General features: G+C 43.0%; 1 protein-coding gene across 2 annotated transcripts in view; it reads right to left on the reverse strand.

The window, feature by feature from the left end:
- The window catches only part of JMJD1C (jumonji domain containing 1C), a 438,983-nt gene that overhangs the window by 108,492 nt on the left and 306,217 nt on the right, over window positions 1-24,274 (reverse strand). For both annotated transcript variants that reach the window (XM_063961821.1, XM_063961823.1), the window contains one exon: window positions 7,996-8,109. In XM_063961821.1, the coding sequence (XP_063817891.1) occupies window positions 7,996-8,109 (114 nt within the window). The remainder of the gene's footprint in view (window positions 1-7,995; window positions 8,110-24,274) is intronic.

Below are 24,274 nucleotides of genomic sequence, written 5' to 3' on the forward strand. Positions count from 1 at the left end.
ACAAAGGCCTGCCAGTCACCTTATCGAAGGTCATGGAGTGACGCACAGCAGAACCGTGAAGGCCACCTAGATTTATTTTCCTTCAGACACTGGTGTGCCATGTCATAAATCACAGATTCATTAAAGTGGAAGTTAGCCCAAGCAAAAAAACATTTTGATATGTTATAGATGTTAGATTTATTCTTCTGCCCTTTCTTGAAAGTCAAGTTTACAAACTTCAGTACAAGAAAAAATGATTCAGGAATTGTTCATTTCACAGTGCCATATATCTATGAAATCCCTTTCTCCTAATCACAGATTCAAATTGTTAGCAGCAGTGCATGCTGTAGTGGATTTATTTTACATGTGCGGCATTGGTTTACATGTCATTGCGGCCCATTCAATTGTTTTTTCTGCGGCCTCAACTAGATGGCACCCAATGGCAGCAATTCAATTGTTCTGCCTTTTGGATGACCAGCAGCCATGAAGGACACACTTTCTCGCAGCCTCCTGAGATATGTGGAAACTTGACACTTTGGCCATCCAAACAGGAGTATGGACACCAAAAGCAGGGAGTTTAGACGGGTTTAGTGGTTTGAGAATGGAATTTTAGAGGAGTTCTGAAGTGTATACAGATATATTGTCTGCTTAAATTCAGTAAAGTTGATTGGACGGTGCTTCACAATACAGATGGACAATGACCCAAACATACTGTAAAAGCAGCCCAGGAGTTTAAGGCAAAGAAGTGGAATACTCTGCAATAGCCGAGTAAGTCACCTGATCTCAACCCAATCGAGCATGCATTTCACTTGCTGACGACAACATGCACACATGAATAAACAACAACTGAAAACAGGTGCAGTAAAGGCCTGGCAAAGCATAACAAAGGCGGAAACCCAGCGTTTGGTGATGACCATGGGTTCCATACTTCAGGCAGTCCTTGCCTATAAAAGGATTCTCAAAGTATGAAAATTAATATTTAATTTATGATTAAATTAATTAGTAAAATTACAAATGAGCCCCTGAAAACAGCGGACTGTGTATAAAAAGGTTTGTAAATCATAAACGTTTCATATGATGAGTCTGCACTCTCTACGTTGTTTCATTTCAAATCCATTGTGGTTGCGTACATAGCCAAAACTGGGAAAATATTCTCAATGTCCAAATACATATGGAACAAACTAAATAAACATATATATATATATATACACACATAAAATGTAAAGTAAGCTCTCGCTTCTTTGACGATTCTGCTCTGTGCAGGTGATCCTAGTCATATTTCTGTTGCTGACATTAACATATGTACTGCAGAAAGGTAGGTGTGCCTGTTCTGGTAGCAGTACATTTCCGCATAACCCTTTTACTTTGTATACAAGTAGCAACAGAAGCCAGCTTTTCCTCTGGGCATTTACCTTTGCATATAAAATACCTGGCTGGGTTAACTGTTACGTTGCTGGAAAGGTACGTGCAGATGGGGTTGCACAAGGTGATGCTGGGGCAATTAAAGAACCGAAACATTCACACTAAACCTGTTGTCTGTAAAGGAAGCTGCCTTGCAGCTATGCCTGCAAACACTAGCAAAACAATAGAAACAAAAGAGAAAAATAAACTCAAACTCCCTTACAGCATAGAAGGTTTCAGCATACCTTGTGTCACATGCACATTTACATGCAGAGCAGGGATCTGGCTGGTGCCAGAAATCTGCTATCAGACATTTCCAAGGAATAAACATCTGCAACATTCCACAGACTGAAGCATATCGCAGGTTATTTAAGGTCTCCTACATTTGCTGATACACAGGAATGATGTTAACGAAACACAAAGAGGTGTATAATTAGCACAGAACATACATTGGAGTTACCGGACTAAAAAGGTACCCGGGTACACACTAGGCGACGTGCTCTATGAGTAACATCGCTTAGTGTTTCCCCCTCCCCGGGCCGGGCGGTCGGCGGCAGTGCATACTCACTGAGCGATAGGAGGTTCATATCGCTCAGTGACTTCACACAGCAGCCAGGCAGGCATCTCTTGGACGTCAGTCAAGATTGAGCTGCCTGCACGGCCAACAGCGAGGGTCGTTAAGGACCCGTGTGGCCTTACACCGCTGGTCGGCGGCAGCATACACACTTGCCGAGAAAATGAGCGACATCGCTTATTTTCTCTGCCAGTGTGTATGCACCTTAAAAGTCGGTCTCCCTGTATACAAAACTGTAAATACATCTTCTAATAAAGCAGTTGTATGGCGAGAACAATAAGACTCCAATGACCTTCCAACACAGTATGCAAGCATGTTGTGAAGGATAACGACAAGTACACACTGATATACACACTGATATAGGTCAGTGAAACTAGAGTTAACAGTGCTGTTAAACTTATATAACAATAGTTACAGTAGGCAAAAGGCTAGGACTACTAGCATGCACAGTAAAATAAAGTGTGCAAAAGATTACTAAACAAACAAGGTGCGACTGGATCATTGGCTCTTGCTCAATTTGGGCACAAAGAAACGTTTCAGGACATGGCACAATAACCACATGGCTCATATAATCTACCTGTTTCCCTGTTTACTTTAGAATTGTTGGATTCTAGTCAACTTCTGCCTTGTGCATAAACTGGTCTTAATCAGCATTATCTATTCTCATGCAAACTAGTGGGAGAGCTTTAGCTGGAAATGGTAACTGTGCCACCATTCAAGTGAGCACAGCTATGATAACACAAGCCTGTAATAAAGGGAGGGTGATTTAGATGTAGTGTATTTTATTATACTCATAATTTTATGCTGGCAGACACAATGAAATCTTAGATGGCTGCGTGACTTAGTAAATGTTTACATACTGTCACATTCTCCAACATAAATATACTTGCTTATGCTATGCCTAAAATCTTCCCTAGTGTTAAGCTGGGCACACACTGGAGCAATATCGGACCGACATGACATTTTGTAACTACACATGGCCTACATACCTCAGTGTGTACGCATGACTGCGCAATCACGCTGGTCGCTAGCGACTGTCACTGGTCTTCTGTGATGCTTGTGATTTTATGCGCAGTGCGGACGACAAACAATATGTCAGACTTATTTGACATCACCTTCATGCCACGCCCTAGAACGATGTTGGATGTAGGTTGTTCTAGTGTTTACAGTAGCAGCGATAGATTGCATGCAACCAAACTATGCAATATATCGTTTCACTGTCAGCAAGACTGCATTATGTGTACGCTGGCTAGTTCTGGGCTCAAGGGAAATAGTCTGTAAAATCGGAACGATTGGTGGTCGCTCCAGTAGGGAAGTCAATCCCGGGATATGCGGGATCCCGGGATTAAAGGCCAAAAACAGCCGGGATTCAATCAAGGGATTGGAAGCTCCAATCCCGGGGATTAAGGGATCAGCGTTAAGCGTCCTCAGGATGCTCAGACACTGCCCGGATTCCTCCTCCCAGCGCAGCGCGATGTGCAGTAAGAGGTCACGCTGCACTGTCACCCGCTAGACGAGAGAAGAGGAAGTTTCTCAACCCGCCAGCGATATATGGTGAGTTATGTGTGCGGGGTGGGCAGGGCAAGGGGGTGGCCACATAGGAAAAAGTCAATCCCAGGATTGACTATTTTTCAATCCCGATAGCTTTAGTTTCGAATAGACATGTACATGAAATAGAGCAGACTAGAAAGAGGTTGGTGAGACAAGGTCCATAACTACTAGCATTATAAGAGCTACTAACAAGAATTAGAAAAAAAAAACAATGACAAATATAAAAAGTTTCAAACATGTAAGTTTTGACAATGTATGGGAACTTTAACTGCATCTGTGATGGCTAGTCATAGCTCCTTCATGTAAGGCCAATTGTGTTTTAGGTTTGGTTGTCCCTTTAATCCTTTAGTACCTGGCCAGTCACGCCAAAAAGCTTTGTCACATGTACTTACTCCCAGCCAAGGATCACACAAGAAATGTAATCACTGCTGCTATTGATATAATGCATAACCAGAACTGTAGCCAAGCTGAACACACATGCTTATGTTTAAGATTAGATGCCATGGGTGGAGATCATTTCGAAATTAAGGAAGGATTCAAAACAGTGGTAGAATAACCAGATACGCTCTAGCACAATTGGGAGTTACTCCAAAAAACACATAATAGGGCATTCCTGTGTAAACAGTTCCTCATATAACTAACAAATCCAATAGCCTGAAGAGAATGTTTTTGCCCAAATACTCAATAAACGTATATTTAAGCATTGTAATTGAAGAATGGCTAAGACACTGGAAAGTCCAGGTATGAGACACAACCTACACATGAGAAACACTATAAAGAATTACAATGTCATATATTACTTGCATTATTACATGGCTGAGGGTACTGCAGTGCTGCATTATGTATACATTTGTTCATGAAGGCAAAGGTCAGGGAAAGTAATAGCTTCAGGACAAACCCTTGATGGACTACTAACAGCGTATTATTGGATTACAAAATCAACAAACGCTGGACTACCAATTTTAGGTGATCAGTTTTAGGGATGAGTTTTGGCATATTAAAGCACATAATTAAGCACTTTCACATATTTATTTTTTACTAAAACAGCACTTTTTAGCATGATAATTAAAAACTCTCACCTATGTAATACTCTTTAACACATATTAAGTGTTTATAAGAAAAAGATGCAAAAGCTAACACCTTGTCCTCTCACTAGTGTGCTGCCCTGGAATGTCTAACCTTCACTGGCTTGGTGGGGTCTTGCGTCCCGGATTTAAACATATACCCCTTTTCCACTAGAGTAGCACGGGTCGCAGCCGTGTCACCTGACACGGCTGCGACCCGTGCTACAGCCCCCTGCAGACAGCGCTCACCAACCCGGCAATTGCCGGGTTGGTGATGCGCTAGTGACGCGGCAGGGGCGGCGCTGGGAGATCACATGATCTCCCAGCACCGCCTTCCCTATGCACTGTGAACGGTAGCCGTGTCACCTCGACACGGCTCCCGTTCACACTAGACAGCTAGCCGGGTTGAACACGTGTTCAACCCGGCTAGCTACCAGGGTAGGATTCCCGGATCACTTGATCCGGGAATTTGCCGGGGGACCCGTTCCCACTAGGGAAAAACACAGGTAAATGCGCGCCCCCGCGCATTTACCCGTGTTTTAAGGAGCTAGTGGAAAAGGGGTAATAGTGTTAGGGACCCATCAAACACGAGGTCATCTGGACACTGGCTGGTGGACCGCTATTTTTTGGCCAAAAAGTTTGCCAAGCGCCTCGACTTTGCTCTATGTTAAACTGAAGAGATTATAAATACTCTGATTAGCAGTGCTTGGTACTATAGTGTGCTGCAGCACAACATTTTCTCTTTCTCTGTGGAACAACAAGTCTCCGCATGATAGCACCTCTCATTATATTTGTACTTAGGGTGTGCAGTCCAAGGTCCCCCTCCCCCATCTACCAATAGAATAGCAAGATCAGCAACAACTGGACTGCCAATGGGAGAGCAAGATCAGCAACAACTGGACTGCCATTGGGAGAGCAAGATCAGTAACAACTGGACTTCCAAAGGGAGAGCTGATCAGCAAGAACTGGACTAGCCCTGCTGCATATGGGGCTCCGAAGTGGTTACTCTGGCTATTAGCTGGTGGTCATAATAATGTGACTCGACTGTATATAATTCAAGAACATAGGTAGACTGACGTTATATAGAGCAAGCTACATAACCATTTTGGGGGGGGGGTTTTTTGCTTTAATTCTCTAAATTGGCCTATCACTGAATAATATGTAACAAAAATTCTTGCAGCAAATGTATGCAATATGAGCATTTAACTAAAAAACAAACCAGTATATTATATTACTGTGCACAAGCCCATATCTACTACAAATATATTCCTAGCATATGAAAGTTGCCACTTTAACCTGCAGCCAGCTATGGCTTTTCTGTTCACTGTCTGCAGTGAATGACAAACTCCAGGAGATAAGAGTACCACCAAATATATAATACATAGTTACAGTACATAGTTGCAGTCTTCTATTAAGTGGAGAACCACTAAAAGTTTAAATGTAGAATGTTGATAGCAGTGCCAACCAGGAGAGACTTTTCTAAGCAGAATGATCTCCATGATGTGGAGGGAAATGAAGGGCTAGTCCCAAATATGTAATTAAATTATCTCACACAACAGAGATAATTGGTAGACATCCGTGCATGAAAAGACAACTGAATTTGTAATCTTGCATATCATCATTTACATTACTAAACGTGAAATTTACAAAAATATACCTTCAGCGAAATGCAATTAAAAGTACAAACACTTTAACTATATAATAACTATAAAAGTAACTACTGATAAAAGGTTTATGTAATAATTTCACTGCATTAAGGTGCCATGGAAGAAAAGATAGGGATTCCATTGCAATATAGGGACAACTGAGAAGATTTAGATCATTAACGCTTCTACCTTCAACATAATTCACAACACAAATCGTCTCAATAAGTGAAGGATTCAACAATATTTTATTTTTACATTTATTACCCCTTTTCACTAGCACTGTATTATGAAAGAGCATATTCCATAAGATCTTGTACAATATAAGCAATTCCAGCAATTTGTTCAACTAGCATAAAGCACTAAACCTAGAACACCAAAATACTGTTCACAACCATATGTAAAGGTTTCTAGATCTTATCAGGACTGAAGCGTATGTTGGGGGAAGACTCCCTCTTCCGCAACCCCCACCCCTTCCCCCGCAGACAGCATCTAGATTTATATAAATGCATTTTACTTCTAGACTATTTGTGACTTTACTAACATCTGATTTTTCCAAGGTAACTTGTATTTTAGGTCTTAAGATCCTTTAAGTGTGTAATTGTTCTTAATGTGATTACGATTATCCCTTGTATAACATAAAATACAACCTGGCCTGGGTCGCAGTAAGCCAGAGCCCAGCCAGATCATAGCTGATTGCAATAAGCCATAGCCCAATAGAACCTTTCTGACCCTATAATATGAGAGTTGAATACAGAGAAGTTTAGGCAGACACTTTCTTATCCTCTGCCAGCTACAATTACAGTCCTGTTTCTGGGACAAACGTAATGCTGCGGCTAATCTTATCCATCTGTCACAAGGTGATAAATTACTGGTTCCTTTATGCAACTCATCCCCTAGAAAGCAAAAAGCTAAAAACACCCAACAGGCCATAAATCACAGGGCTAGTGTTTGTCTCCAATTATTTTATTTTATTTTTTTTAAACATCAGCACCTTGAACAAACTTTTCCCCTTATTACTCTATAGCCAAGAAATTTAACACAGACTGCTTTCAGGATGTAGTATAACATGTAGACTAAGGTGGAGCTTTCTAAAACCTTCCAACACGACAAAGGACCAGATCAAAGAAATTCTAGCTGGGACCTGATTTGGTTGCTATCGACAACACCTCCATGCTTTCCTTAGAACGTTTTATATATCTCTCCACAAGTAAAAACTGAGGAGTTTCTCAGCATGGACAGTAGAATGGTCAGCATTGCTACATCACAGCACTGAGGTCATGGGTTTGATTACCACCATGGCCCTAACTGTGTGGAGTTTGTTTATTCTCCACGAGCCTGCGTGGGATTCCTCCAAGTACTCCGGTTTCCTCCCACAATCCAAAAATATATTAGTAGGTTAACTGGCTCTTAGCAAAATCAACCCTTGTGTAATTGTGTGTGCATTAAATGTGGTAGGGAATATAGATTGTAAGCTCAGGGACTGATGTGAATGGCCAAATATTTTTTGTAAAGCGCTGCGGAATATACGTGCGCCATATAAATAACTGGTAAAAATAATAATAACAATGAATCTGATTCTAGCTATCCTTTATCTAGCACACCCCTCTGCTCCACGGGAGCTTTGCCTCAGGACACCGGCATTATGGGTGAGCGGTATACTGCCCCAAACTTCCCACCTGCTAGTACTTGATTGGTTTCCGTGGGCAACACCCTCCACTTTTTCTTTGTAGATGTTTCAGTAAATTTACCCATAGAGGGATTCACTTTCAATGTTGCTTACCTGATAGGGCTGAAAGGCACTATCTTCAGTTGCAAATTCCAGATGTCTCTCCACTAAAAATTCTATTGCAGTAATTGAGTTGTATGCACCTTCTCCAACCAGGGGCTTGAAAGCCTGTAAAATAGATGAAAGTTGTTGTTATTATTATTATTATTATTATTATTATTATAGACAAAACACAGCCTTCTAATTTTGTGTCACCCTCTAAAGGACACTGCCAAAAGTCAGCATAAAAGGGATAAAGAGGAGGACTATTTCCCCTCACCAAGTGCCAGAGTATGTCATTAAAAAATGAAACATGACTAGATCACATTGTTATGACAGTGATGTACGGTGTAGGACTTTATTTTTTTTTTAAAAAGTTACGTAACATCTTACAAGAAGGAATAAAAAATCCTAGGGATGCAATATTGCGCACATGACTCCTTAATAAACAAAATATAAAAATCAAATGTGGAAATTACTCTCAAACAGTCTTATACTATAACATTATATATACCTGTGTTTCATTAGTTACGTCTTCAACTGATATTCAAAATTGACTCCTGTCTCTCCTTCTTGTCAACAGGTAATTATTTGCAGAACATTGCTACTCTCTTAGTAAAAATCTTGCTGGTAATTATTTGCAGAACATTGCTACTCTCTTAGTAAAAATCTTGCTGGTAATTATTTGCAGAACATTGCTACTCTCTTAGTAAAAATCTTGCTGGTAATTATTTGCAGAACATTGCTACTCTCTTAGTAAAAATCTTGCTGGTAATTATTTGCAGAACATTGCTACTCTCTTAGTAAAAATCTTGCTGGTAATTATTTGCAGAACATTGCACATTACATTGTATGTTTATAAAATTGTTTTAAGTGGTTTAATATCTGTAGTGTGCAAAAACTTATAGTGATTGGGGTTTTCAAACCTCACATTTGTTAGCTGATTAACACCTATTGGTGGGAGGGTTGTTGTGTGGGGGAGGGGGTTGTAATCAGGACATATGTTTGTAGACCTATTTAGTCAGTAAAGCATAGGACGCCAGGCCTATTAGGACGCTGCAGTGGCTATTTTATGAAGTGGCTAGTTATAAAGTGGCAGCACAAAACAGCAGTGTTATACCTGTGTTAAACCGAAGGAAAACAGAAGGCAAACAAACTAACAAGATAACAGAAGGACTGCATCACAACCACAAAACGCTGGAACTTTATGTGGCCTCTCCTCGCATCAAACATGAGAACACCAAGACCAGGCTTAGCACCTCTCTGGCTGAGAACATCAAGCCTGCCCCCGGGCCTAACCCCCAAGATGAACAGGGAACTGTGGGGCACAGGACCAGGTTCAGCAGGGACATCCCCATTGCTTCTGAGTACTGAGTATGCCCCCCACATTCTCCTACCCACCCGTACTAAGATCTGATCAAAATGTTAGCCCAATCCTACTCTGCTACTAGTTACCTGCTATTTTTTATTTTTTTTCCTCCATTGATCGCTTCCACCCCACCATGTGTTTTTCCTGTAATGTTTACCTCCACTGATTGCACACCTTTCCATTGTGCCCTACATGCAGGGTACATCATACTACTACATAAGCATCAGTTTTCCCATATATGACTTGGCCCTTGTATGGCTCACCTCCCACAGTGTAACCTCCAAAGTGCGCCCAACATGGCTGCCCCATATGGTACACTTGTGGATGGGATGAAAAATACATAGGCCTGATGGTTTAGATGGAACCCTACTCTGAACTGTAGGACTCTGAAATCACCCCCATTTTGTGTCATCACTTCTAGGGGTGGACTATCCCACCCTGGGTAATCCTACGCCGAGCGCCTAAGATGGCTGCTGCACCTGGTACCTTGTGAGGGTGGAATACACAACCCTTGGAAGTTATTACCCAAAATGCCTGCACCAATCCTGCGTTATGCTTTCTGTGGGCTTAAGGTTTTCTTTTATGTCTGTTGCTTGTCAATTGTTGTATTACTCAAATCCTCTGTATCATGTGCATTGTTTTTGATGTCTGTAAAGCGCCTTGAGTCCTGTTGGAGAAAGAGCGCTATATAAATAAAATTATTATTATTATTATTATTCTCTGATCACTAGTAAGTGTGTGATCTAATCCACTAGTTAAAAGCAATGAGTTCAGCATTTTATTCTAGGATCTCATTGGGTCTCTAGTTAAAACATACACCTCAATGTGTTCAACGTCAGAGGCGTAATGCCAAGGATCAGATAGCATGCTCCAAGCTCCATCAGTGAAAGGCAAGAGGCTGTGTCACAACGAACAATAGTGATTTGCCTCAAGGGAGAAAGTTCACCATTCCAGAAATACACAATGCATACAGCACACTGGTAATTTGATATACAACAGAAGTTAACTTGTTCATATTATGGAAATCACTAATGAATTAGATGACTACAAGGAAGAATATGATTCTGTCACCTCCACAAAGTTATCAACTAGATCAATGAAAGAAGAAAAATAAAAGTGAATAGATTTCTGCTCAATTCTTATAAAGAGAACAAGACTAGGGGATGGGAAGGTTTCAGCAAATATAAACACACTTTGCATTTAACCTAATAGGAGAATCTGTGGTTTCTAGATACTAGGATTAAAGAAAAAGGTGTGCCATCAGTTTGTCATCTTAAATTACCAACTGCTAATTATCCTTAATTTTCCAAAACCACAGTAAAGAAAAGTATTATTATATAGATCCTATGCTGACATCAGTGGTTAGCATTTGCAAACACAAAAAAATAGGCCTTAAATACAAGGGGCCCAATCTTAAGCCTTCAAAGGATAGATGTGTTAAACATACAATATTATCCATATGAATCGCAGAGGTTCAGTGAGCTACTATAAAATGTGCACACAAAACAGTCTTGTCAGATTGATTGTCTCGTTAAATGTACTTTCAGATTTCTAGAAAAACATACAAAAATAATCTGGCTCATGTAAAATACACATGGGTAATGGACACTATTGCTGTTGGGTTGGTTATTTTCGAATACTTCGGGCCGACATATGTGTACTAAATCTGACAATTTCCAGATCAATTATTGTCGCTGTTTTAAACAACGTCCGATAATTATTGGTCCAATAACTCATAGAACTCTTCAGTGATTTCTAATGTGTGTTCATCTGCAATAGGATATATCTTGTTCAACAAATGTTATAAGACGTTAGAGATGAGCGCCTGAAATTTTTCGGGTTTTGTGTTTTGGTTTTGGGTTCGGTTCCGCGGCCGTGTTTTGGGTTCGAACGCGTTTTGGCAAAACCTCACCGAATTATTTTTGTCGGATTCGGGTGTGTTTTGGATTCGGGTGTTTTTTTCCAAAAACACTAAAAAACAGCTTAAATCATAGAATTTGGGGGTCATTTTGATCCCAAAGTATTATTAACCTCAAAAACCATAATTTACACTCATTTTCAGTCTATTCTGAATACCTCACACCTCACAATATTATTTTTAGTCCTAAAATTTGCACCGAGGTCGCTGTGTGAGTAAGATAAGCGACCCTAGTGGCCGACACAAACACCGGGCCCATCTAGGAGTGGCACTGCAGTGTCACGCAGGATGGCCCTTCCAAAAAACCCTCCCCAAACAGCACATGACGCAAAGAAAAAAAGAGGCGCAATGAGGTAGCTGTGTGAGTAAGATTAGCGACCCTAGTGGCCGACACAAACACCGGGCCCATCTAGGAGTGGCACTGCAGTGTCACGCAGGATGGCCCTTCCAAAAAACCCTCCCCAAACAGCACATGACGCAAAGAAAAAAAGAGGCGCAATGAGGTAGCTGTGTGAGTAAGATTAGCGACCCTAGTGGCCGACACAAACACCGGGCCCATCTAGGAGTGGCACTGCAGTGTCACGCAGGATGGCCCTTCCAAAAAACCCTCCCCAAACAGCACATGACGCAAAGAAAAAAAGAGGCGCAATGAGGTAGCTGACTGTGTGAGTAAGATTAGCGACCCTAGTGGCCGACACAAACACCGGGCCCATCTAGGAGTGGCACTGCAGTGTCACGCAGGATGTCCCTTCCAAAAAACCCTCCCCAAACAGCACATGACGCAAAGAAAAAAAGAGGCGCAATGAGGTAGCTGTGTGAGTAAGATTAGCGACCCTAGTGGCCGACACAAACACCGGGCCCATCTAGGAGTGGCACTGCAGTGTCACGCAGGATGTCCCTTCCAAAAAACCCTCCCCAATCAGCACATGATGCAAAGAAAAAGAAAAGAAAAAAGAGGTGCAAGATGGAATTATCCTTGGGCCCTCCCACCCACCCTTATGTTGTATAAACAAAACAGGACATGCACACTTTAACCAACCCACCATTTCAGTGACAGGGTCTGCCACACGACTGTGACTGATATGACGGGTTGGTTTGGACCCCCCCCAAAAAAGAAGCAATTAATCTCTCCTTGCACAAACTGGCTCTACAGAGGCAAGATGTCCACCTCATCTTCACCCTCCGATATATCACCGTGTACATCCCCCTCCTCACAGATTATCAATTCGTCCCCACTGGAATCCACCATCTCAGCTCCCTGTGTACTTTGTGGAGGCAATTGCTGCTGGTCAATGTCTCCGCGGAGGAATTGATTATAATTCATTTTAATGAACATCATCTTCTCCACATTTTCTGGATGTAACCTCGTACGCCGATTGCTGACAAGGTGAGCGGCGGCACTAAACACTCTTTCGGAGTACACACTTGTGGGAGGGCAACTTAGGTAGAATAAAGCCAGTTTGTGCAAGGGCCTCCAAATTGCCTCTTTTTCCTGCCAGTATAAGTACGGACTGTGTGACGTGCCTACTTGGATGCGGTCACTCATATAATCCTCCACCATTCTATCAATGTTGAGAGAATCATATGCAGACAGTAGACGACATGTCCGTAATCGTTGGCAGGTCCTTCAGTCCGGACCAGATGTCAGCATCAGCAGTCGCTCCAGACTGCCCTGCATCACCGCCAGCGGGTGGGCTCGGAATTCTGAGCCTTTTCCTCGCACCCCCAGTTGCGGGAGAATGTGAAGGAGGAGATGTTGACAGGTCGCGTTCCGCTTGACTTGACAATTTTGTCACCAGCAGGTCTTTCAACCCCAGCAGACCTGTGTCTGCCGGAAAGAGAGATCCAAGGTAGGCTTTAAATCTAGGATCGAGCACGGTGGCCAAAATGTAGTGCTCTGATTTCAACAGATTGACCACCCGTGAATCCTTGTTAAGCGAATTAAGGGCTGCATCCACAAGTCCCACATGCCTAGCGGAATCGCTCCGTGTTAGCTCCTTCTTCAATGCCTCCAGCTTCTTCTGCAAAAGCCTGATGAGGGGAATGACCTGACTCAGGCTGGCAGTGTCTGAACTGACTTCACGTGTGGCAAGTTCAAAGGGCATCAGAACCTTGCACAACGTTGAAATCATTCTCCACTGCACTTGAGACAGGTGCATTCCATCTCCTATATCGTGCTCAATTGTATAGGCTTGAATGGCCTTTTGCTGCTCCTCCAACCTCTGAAGCATATAGAGGGTTGAATTCCACCTCGTTACCACTTCTTGCTTCAGATGATGGCAGGGCAGGTTCAGTAGTTTTTGGTGGTGCTCCAGTCTTCTGTACGTGGTGCCTGTACGCCGAAAGTGTCCCGCAATTTTTCTGGCCACCGACAGCATCTCTTGCACGCCCCTGTCGTTTTTTAAAAAATTCTGCACCACCAAATTCAAGGTATGTGCAAAACATGGGACGTGCTGGAATTTGCCCATATTTAATGCACACACAATATTGCTGGCGTTGTCCGATGCCACAAATCCACAGGAGAGTCCAATTGGGGTAAGCCATTCCGCGATGATCTTCCTCAGTTGCCGTAAGAGGTTTTCAGCTGTGTGCGTATTCTGGAAAGCGGTGATACAAAGCGTAGCCTGCCTAGGAAAGAGTTGGCGTTTGCGAGATGCTGCTACTGGTGCCGCCGCTGCTGTTCTTGCGGCGGGAGTCCATACATCTACCCAGTGGGCTGTCACAGTCATATAGTCCTGACCCTGCCCTGCTCCACTTGTCCACATGTCCGTGGTTAAGTGGACATTGGGTACAACTGCATTTTTTAGGACACTGGTGAGTCTTTTTCTGACGTCCGTGTACATTCTCGGTATCGCCTGCCTAGAGAAGTGGAACCTAGATGGTATTTGGTAACGGGGGCACACTGCCTCAATAAATTGTCTAGTTCCCTGTGAACTAACGGCGGATACCGGACGCACGTCTAACACCAACATAGTTGTCAAGGACTCAGTTATCCGCTTTGCAGTAGGATGACTGCTGTGATATTTCATCTTCCTCGCAAAGGACTGTTGAACAGTCAATTGCTTACTGGATGTAGTACAAGTGGGCTTACGACTTCCCCTCTGGGATGACCATCGACTCCCAGCGGCAACAACAGCAGCGCCAGCAGCAGTAGGCGTTACACGCAAGGATGCATCGGAGGAATCCCAGGCAGGAGAGGACTCGTCAGACTTGCCAGTGACATGGCCTGCAGGACTATTGGCATTCCTGGGGAAGGAGGAAATTGACACTGAGGGAGTTGGTGGGGTGGTTTGCGTGAGCTTGGTTACAAGAGGAAGGGATTTACTGGTCAGTGGACTGCTTCCGCTGTCACCCAAAGTTTTTGAACTTGTCACTGACTTATTATGAATGCGCTGCAGGTGACGTATAAGGGAGGATGTTCCGAGGTGGTTAACGTCCTTACCCCTACTTATTACAGCTTGACAAAGGGAACACACGGCTTGACACCTGTTGTCCGCATTTCTGGTGAAATACCTCCACACCGAAGAGCTGATTTTTTTGGTATTTTCACCTGGCATGTCAACGGCCATATTCCTCCCACGGACAACAGGTGTCTCCCCGGGTGCCTGACTTAAACAAACCACCTCACCATCAGAATCCTTCTGGTCAATTTCCTCCCCAGCGCCAGCAACACCCATATCCTCCTCATCCTGGTGTACTTCAACACTGACATCTTCAATCTGACTATCAGGAACTGGACTGCGGGTGCTCCTTCCAGCACTTGCAGGGGGCATGCAAATAGTGGAAGGCGCATGCTCTTCACGTCCAGTGTTGGGAAGGTCAGGCATCGCAACCGACACAATTGGACTCTCCTTGTGGATTTGGGATTTCAAAGAACGCACAGTTCTTTGCGGTGCTTTTGCCAGCTTGAGTCTTTTCAGTTTTCTAGCGAGAGGCTGAGTGCTTCCATCCTCATGTGAAGCTGAACCACTAGCCATGAACATAGGCCAGGGCCTCAGCCGTTCCTTGCCACTCCGTGTGGTAAATGGCATATTGGCAAGTTTACGCTTCTCCTCCGACAATTTTATTTTAGGTTTTGGAGTCCTTTTTTTTCTGATATTTGGTGTTTTGGATTTGACATGCTCTGTACTATGACATTGGGCATCGGCCTTGGCAGACGACGTTGCTGGCATTTCATCGTCTCGGCCATGACTAGTGGCAGCAGCTTCAGCACGAGGTGGAAGTGGATCTTGATCTTTCCCTAATTTTGGAACCTCAACTTTTTTGTTCTCCATATTTTATAGGCAGAACTAAAAGGCACCTCAGGTAAACAATGGAGATGGATGGATTGGATACTAGTATACAATTATGGACGGACTGCCACGGTTAGGTGGTATAAAAAAACCACGGTTAGGTGGTATATATTGTAATACAATTATGGATGGACGGACTGCCTGCCGACTGCCGACACAGAGGTAGCCACAGCCGTGAACTACCGCACTGTACACTGGTTGATAAAGAGATAGTAGTATACTCGTAACAACTAGTATGACACTATGACGGTATAAAGAATGAAAAAAAAACCACGGTTAGGTGGTATATATTATAATAATACAATTATGGATGGACGGACTGCCTGCCGAGTTCCGACACAGAGGTAGCCACAGCCGTGAACTACCGCACTGTACACTGGTTGATAAAGAGATAGTAGTATACTCGTAACAACTAGTATGACTGACTATGACGGTATAAAGAATGAAAAAAAAACCACGGTTAGGTGGTATATATTGTAATACAATTATGGATGGACGGACTGCCTGCCGAGTTCCGACACAGAGGTAGCCACAGCCGTGAACTACCGCACTGTACACTGGTTGATAAAGAGATAGTAGTATACTCGTAACAACTAGTATGACTGACTATGACGGTATAAAGAATGAAAAAAAAACCACGGTTAGGTGGTATATATTATAATACAATTATGGATGGACGGACTGCCTGCCGACTGCCGACACAGAGGTAGCCACAGCCGTGAACTACCGCACTGTACACTGGTTGATAAAGAGATAGTAGTATACTCGTAACAACTAGTATGACACTATGACGGTATAAAGAATGAAAAAAAAACCACGGTTAGGTGGTATATATTATAATAATACAATTATGGATGGACGGACTGCCTGCCGAGTTCCGACACAGAGGTAGCCACAGCCGTGAACTACCGCACTGTACACTGGTTGATAAAGAGATAGTAGTATACTCGTAACAACTAGTATGACTGACTATGACGGTATAAAGAATGAAAAAAAAACCACGGTTAGGTGGTATATATTGTAATACAATTATGGATGGACGGACTGCCTGCCGAGTTCCGACACAGAGGTAGCCACAGCTGTGAACTACCGCACTGTACACTGGTTGATAAAGAGATAGTAGTATACTCGTAACAACTAGTATGACTGACTATGACGGTATAAAGAATGAAAAAAAAACCACGGTTAGGTGGTATATATTGTAATACAATTATGGATGGACGGACTGCCTGCCGAGTTCCGACACAGAGGTAGCCACAGCCGTGAACTACCGCACTGTACACTGGTTGATAAAGAGATAGTAGTATACTCGTAACAACTAGTATGACTGACTATGACGGTATAAAGAATGAAAAAAAAACCACGGTTAGGTGGTATATATTATAATACAATTATGGATGGACGGACTGCCTGCCGACTGCCGACACAGAGGTAGCCACAGCCGTGAACTACCGCACTGTACACTGGTTGATAAAGAGATAGTAGTATACTCGTAACAACTAGTATGACTGACTATGACGGTATAAAGAATGAAAAAAAAACCACGGTTAGGTGGTATATATTATAATACAATTATGGATGGACGGACTGCCTGCCGACTGCCGACACAGAGGTAGCCACAGCCGTGAACTACCGCACTGTACACTGGTTGATAAAGAGATAGTAGTATACTCGTAACAACTAGTATGACACTATGACGGTATAAAGAATGAAAAAAAAACCACGGTTAGGTGGTATATATTATAATACAATTATGGATGGACGGACTGCCTGCCGACTGCCGACACAGAGGTAGCCACAGCCGTGAACTACCGCACTGTACACTGGTTGATAAAGAGATAGTAGTATACTCGTAACAACTAGTATGACACTATGACGGTATAAAGAATGAAAAAAAAACCACGGTTAGGTGGTATATATTATAATAATACAATTATGGATGGACGGACTGCCTGCCGACTGCCGACACAGAGGTAGCCACAGCCGTGAACTACCGCACTGTACACTGGTTGATAAAGAGATAGTAGTATACTCGTAACAACTAGTATGACTATGACGACGGTATAAAGAAAGAAAAAAAAATACCACGGTTAGGTGGTATATAATTATACAATTATGGATGGACGGACTGCCTGCCGAGTGCCGACTGCCGACACAGAGGTAGCCACAGCCGTGAACTACCGCACTGTACTGTGTCTGCTGCTAATATAGACTGGTTGATAAAGAGATAGTATACAACAATATACTACTATACTGGTGGTCAGGCACTGGTCACCACTAGTCACACTGGCAGTGGCACTCCTGCAGCAAAAGTGTGCACTGTTTAATTTTAAATTAATATAATATTATGTACTCCTGGCTCCTGCTATAACAACCTGCAGTGCTCCCCAGTCTCCCCCACAATTATTATAAGCTTTTATACATTGATGTGCAGCACACTGGGCTGAGCTGAGTGCACACAGACTGAGTCACACTGTGTGACTGCTGTGTATCGTTTTTTTCAGGCAGAGAACGGATATAGCAGAGAACGGATATATTAAATAAAAGTTAACTTAACAACAACTGCACTGGTCACTGTGGTAAACTCTGTCTGCACAATCTCTCTCTCTCTCTCTCTCTTCTAATCTATTCTAATGGAGAGGACGCCAGCCACGTCCTCTCCCTATCAATCTCAATGCACGTGTGAAAATGGCGGCGACGCGCGGCTCCTTATATAGAATCCGAGTCTCGCGAGAATCCGAGTCTCGCGAGAATCCGACAGCGTCATGATGACGTTCGGGCGCGCTCGGGTTAACCGAGCAAGGCGGGAAGATCCGAGTCGCTCGGACCCGTGAAAAAAAAAGTGAAGTTCGTGCGGGTTCGGATTCAAAGAAACCGAACCCGCTCATCTCTATAAGACGTGCATTATTTTATGTATACTGTACTTGGAAAAAATAAACGTAACACCTATAGATCCAGGCACAGGATTAAACAATAATTTCACCAACAAAACACACTTTCAAGCTCCTTATATTCAATATCTTTAATTTCTTTAAATAATATAGCACAACAGCATACATGCAACCTACGCAACCTTCTAGCCATGAATTGTGGCCAGGACAACAGATGAGGGTATAATTCCGGTCTGCTAAAACGTTTTTTGCTCAAAAGGAAGACTACTAATTTTTTGACTTGCAGGGTAGAATGATTTTTTTTATTGTATTTTATTTTTTACTCTTGCTAAATGTATCACAGGGGTTTAATGCCTGTAATGTGAACTCTGTGTGCTTTTCCGCATATTGTCTTTCGTTCAAGCTGAGATAACACAAACCTGGACTTCTTAATGATTAACCAGGTTCTACCACACAGTTGAGGTCAACTGGCCACTGAAATCAACAGATAAGGACTGCCATAAATGAAAATTAACAGAGAGCATATGACAGAGAAGGCACAAAGTGAGTGATCTGGGTCATGTGCAGTTTTTCAGAAGCTTATTGAAAATATTGCTATCAGTGGTGAGGAGCTACACAACAGAAACTACACAACAGCAAACTTCTTACACAGTACATCAAAGAAAACTGCACCACTCAAAGGTTTCACAGGGAAGTGATTATTTGCCGGGCCTTAGAGGGTAATAAGCCCTAGGAACAGGGCCACGGCAAAAGGGAACTGCGCTTTCTTAGATACTGCATAAACGTCCGTAAATAAGGAAAATGAGCATTATTTCTAAAGAAATTTCCCACAATAGGATGCATAAAAAATACAAACTCAATTGGAGAAATGAGATATTCGTAATAATGGCCACACATTCACTGGACTATTAAACAACTGGCCCTATATTGTGGGACTCCTATAAAAACCTGACTTACCTTTAAAGCCTACTGAAAAACACTACTTAAATCAGGGTATAGTTTATTTCACATACATATTTATTAATGTGGTAACAGTATTTTGATAAAACAGTGTAGAGTCATCCTGCTACACAGAAAGAGGCTCTCAGCAAGTCATGTAAAACTAAAGGAAGAAAATTGACAGTGAAAATAGAGCTAAGAGGGGTTGTCAAAAGCCTCTCTGCTCACTACATCATTCCCCATGTGTTTGTCATGGAAGACACATAATACTGGAAAACATGCAGAATTATAAAAAGCTAATTACCAGGCTACTTACAGCCTACCACTACATTTTATAGAAAAAAAAAAAAAAAAATCCTTTTTCTTATTGGATTGCAGTCTTAAAAGAGGGTTTAAGGCTGGGTACACTAGAACAATATATTGGTAGCGAGTCAGCTGGTGTGTATACCAGATATGTCTGAATGACTTTGCAGACATCACGTCGGCTCTGCAACACAGCTAATGCCGATATATCTGAAACATATACGTTAGTGTATTTGCATGTCTGAGCGGGCAACCCGCTGGCTACCCGTACACCGGCTGCAGGTACCGCCAACAATGATGTCACAGCTGGGCGGGCTATTCAAATGCCCACCCAGTTCTGATATCTGTACAGATTGAGTGGCTGATTGGTACGTGTGTGTGGTTACCCAGCTTCTGTCACACAGCACAGTGGCTACCATTTGTTGCTCTTACAGATATCTGCATGGAGTTTGCATGTTTCCACCATATTGCTGTGGACTTCCTCTAGGTGTTATAACCTCCCAAAGTTCTAAAACACTGTTCATTATAGGTAAGATGGCTTCTGACTAAATCAGCCCTGGTGTGTGCCTGTCATAGGGAAACGAGAGTGTAAACTCCAATTAGGAAGGTACATAGAAACATAGAATTTGACGGCAGATAAGAACCACTTGGCCCATCTAGTCTGCCCCTTTTTTTTTTTATCATTTAGGTAATCACAACCCTTTTTGAACCTTAATTCTTTGTAAGGATATTCATATGCCTATCCCAAGCATGTTTAAATTGCTCTACAGTCTTAGCCTCTACCACCTCTGATGGGAGACTATTCCACTTATCCACTACCCTTTCTGTGAAGTAATTTTTCCTTAAATTTCCCCTGAACCTCCCCCCCTCCAGTCTCAGTGTATGTCCTCGAGTTCTAATACTTCTCTTCCTTTGAAGAATGTTTCCCTCCTGAACTTTGTTAAGACCCTTGATATATTTGAAAGTTTCTATCATGTCTCCCCTTTCCCTTCTCTCCTCCAAACTATACATGTTAAGATCTTTTAGCCTTTCCGGGTACGTTTTGTGATGTAGGCCATGCACCATTTTAGTTGCCCTTCTTTGTACACTCTCTAATGTATTTATATCCTTCTGGAGATATGGTCTCCAGAACTGGACACAGTATTCCAGATGGGGCCGCACCAATGACCTATACAGTGGCATTATCACTTCTTTTTTCCTGCTACTCATTGCTTTGTTGCATTGCTTTCCTGCCTTCAAGTCACTTGAAATAGTGACTCCTAAATCCCTTTCCTCCTCAGTAGTTTCCATTATAGTACACTTGATACTATATTTAGCCTTTGGGTTTTTGAGACCCAAGTGCATGATTTTTCATTTTTTAGCATTAAACTGTCGTTGCCACTAGAGATGAGCGGGTTCGGTTTCTCTGAATCCGAACCCGCCAGAACTTCATGTTTTTTTTCACGGGTCCGAGCGACTCGGATCTTCCCGCCTTGCTCGGTTAACCCGAGCGCGCCCAAACGTCATCATGACGCTGTCGGATTCTCGCGAGACTCGGATTCTATATAAGGAGCCGCGCGTCGCCGCCATTTTCACACGTGCATTGAGATTGATAGGGAGAGGACGTGGCTGGCGTCCTCTCCGTTTAGAATAGATTAGAGAGACACTTGATTTACTAATTTTGGGGAGCATTAGGAGTACTCAGTACAGTGCAGAGTTTTGCTGATAGTGACCAGTGACCACCAGTTTTATTTATAATCCGTTCTCTGCCTGAAAAAAGCGATACACAGCACACAGTGACTCAGTCACATACCATATCTGTGTGCACTGCTCAGGCTCAGGCCAGTGTGCTGCATCATCTATTATCTATATATAATATTATATATATATCTGTCTGACTGCTCAGCTCACACAGCTTATAATTGTGGGGGAGACTGGGGAGCACTACTGCAGTGCCAGTTATAGGTTATAGCAGGAGCCAGGAGTACATAATATATTATATAGTGAGTGACCACCAGACACACAGTGCAGTTTATTTAATATATCCGTTCTCTGCCTGAAAAAAGCGATACACACAGTGACTCAGTCAGTCACATACCATATCTGTGTGCACTGCTCAGGCTCAGGCCAGTGTGCTGCATCATCTATATATATTATATATCTGTCTGACTGCTCAGCTCACACAGCTTATAATTGTGGGGGAGACTGGGGAGCACTACTGCAGTGCCAGTTATAGGTTATAGCAGGAGCCAGGAGTACATAATATTATATTAAAATTAAACAGTGCACACTTTTGCTGCAGGAGTGCCACTGCCAGTGTGACTAGTGACCAGTGACCTGACCACCAGTATATATAATATTAGTAGTATACTATCTCTTTATCAACCAGTCTATATTAGCAGCAGACACAGTACAGTGCGGTAGTTCACGGCTGTGGCTACCTCTGTGTCGGCACTCGGCAGCCCGTCCATAATTGTATATACCACCTAACCGTGGTTTTTTTTTCTTTCTTTATACATACATACTAGTTACGAGTATACTATCTCTTTATCAACCAGTCTATATATTAGCAGCAGACACAGTACAGTGCGGTAGTTCACGGCTGTGGCTACCTCTGTGTCGGCACTCGGCAGCCCGTCCATAATTGTATATACCACCTAACCGTGGTTTTTTTTTCTTTCTTTATACATACATACTAGTTACGAGTATACTATCTCTTTATCAACCAGTCTATATATTAGCAGCAGACACAGTACAGTGCGGTAGTTCACGGCTGTGGCTACCTCTGTGTCGGCACTCGGCAGCCCGTCCATAATTGTATATACCACCTAACCGTGGTTTTTTTTTTCTTTCTTTATACATACATACTAGTTACGAGTATACTATCTCTTTATCAACCAGTCTATATTAGCAGCAGACACAGTACAGTGCGGTAGTTCACGGCTGTGGCTACCTCTGTGTCGGCACTCGGCAGCCCGTCCATAATTGTATATACCACCTAACCGTGGTTTTTTTTTCTCTTTCTTTATACATACATACTAGTTACGAGTATACTATCTCTTTTTCAACCAGTCTATATATTAGCAGCAGACACAGTACAGTGCGGTAGTTCACGGCTGTGGCTACCTCTGTGTCGGCACTCGGCAGCCCGTCCATAATTGTATATACCACCTAACCGTGGTTTTTTTTTCTTTCTTTATACATACATACTAGTTACGAGTATACTATCTCTTTATCAACCAGTCTATATATTAGCAGCAGACACAGTACAGTGCGGTAGTTCACGGCTGTGGCTACCTCTGTGTCGGCACTCGGCAGCCCGTCCATAATTGTATATACCACCTAACCGTGGTTTTTTTTTCTTTCTTTATACATACATACTAGTTACGAGTATACTATCTCTTTATCAACCAGTCTATATATTAGCAGCAGACACAGTACAGCGCGGTAGTTCACGGCTGTGGCTACCTCTGTGTCGGCACTCGGCAGCCCGTCCATAATTGTATACTAGTATCCAATCCATCCATCTCCATTGTTTACCTGAGGTGCCTTTTAGTTGTGCCTATTAAAATATGGAGAACAAAAATGTTGAGGTTCCAAAATTAGGGAAAGATCAAGATCCACTTCCACCTCGTGCTGAAGCTGCTGCCACTAGTCATGGCCGAGACGATGAAATGCCAGCAACGTCGTCTGCCAAGGCCGATGCCCAATGTCATAGTACAGAGCATGTCAAATCCAAAACACCAAATATCAGTAAAAAAAGGACTCCAAAACCTAAAATAAAATTGTCGGAGGAGAAGCGTAAACTTGCCAATATGCCATTTACCACACGGAGTGGCAAGGAACGGCTGAGGCCCTGGCCTATGTTCATGGCTAGTGGTTCAGCTTCACATGAGGATGGAAGCACTCAGCCTCTCGCTAGAAAAATGAAAAGACTCAAGCTGGCAAAAGCAGCACAGCAAAGAACTGTGCATTCTTCGAAATCCCAAATCCACAAGGAGAGTCCAATTGTGTCGGTTGCGATGCCTGACCTTCCCAACACTGGACGTGAAGAGCATGCGCCTTCCACCATTTGCACGCCCCCTGCAAGTGCTGGAAGGAGCACCCGCAGTCCAGTTCCTGATAGTCAGATTGAAGATGTCAGTGTTGAAGTACACCAGGATGAGGAGGATATGGGTGTTGCTGGCGCTGGGGAGGAAATTGACCAGGAGGATTCTGATGGTGAGGTGGTTTGTTTAAGTCAGGCACCCGGGGAGACACCTGTTGTCCGTGGGAGGAATATGGCCGTTGACATGCCAGGTGAAAATACCAAAAAAATCAGCTCTTCGGTGTGGAGGTATTTCACCAGAAATGCGGACAACAGGTGTCAAGCCGTGTGTTCCCTTTGTCAAGCTGTAATAAGTAGGGGTAAGGACGTTAACCACCTCGGAACATCCTCCCTTATACGTCACCTGCAGCGCATTCATAATAAGTCAGTGACAAGTTCAAAAACTTTGGGTGACAGCGGAAGCAGTCCACTGACCAGTAAATCCCTTCCTCTTGTAACCAAGCTCACGCAAACCACCCCACCAACTCCCTCAGTGTCAATTTCCTCCTTCCCCAG

This window comes from Pseudophryne corroboree, chromosome 3, assembly GCF_028390025.1.
Source record: "Pseudophryne corroboree isolate aPseCor3 chromosome 3, aPseCor3.hap2, whole genome shotgun sequence".
NCBI classification, from domain to species: domain Eukaryota; kingdom Metazoa; phylum Chordata; class Amphibia; order Anura; family Myobatrachidae; genus Pseudophryne; species Pseudophryne corroboree.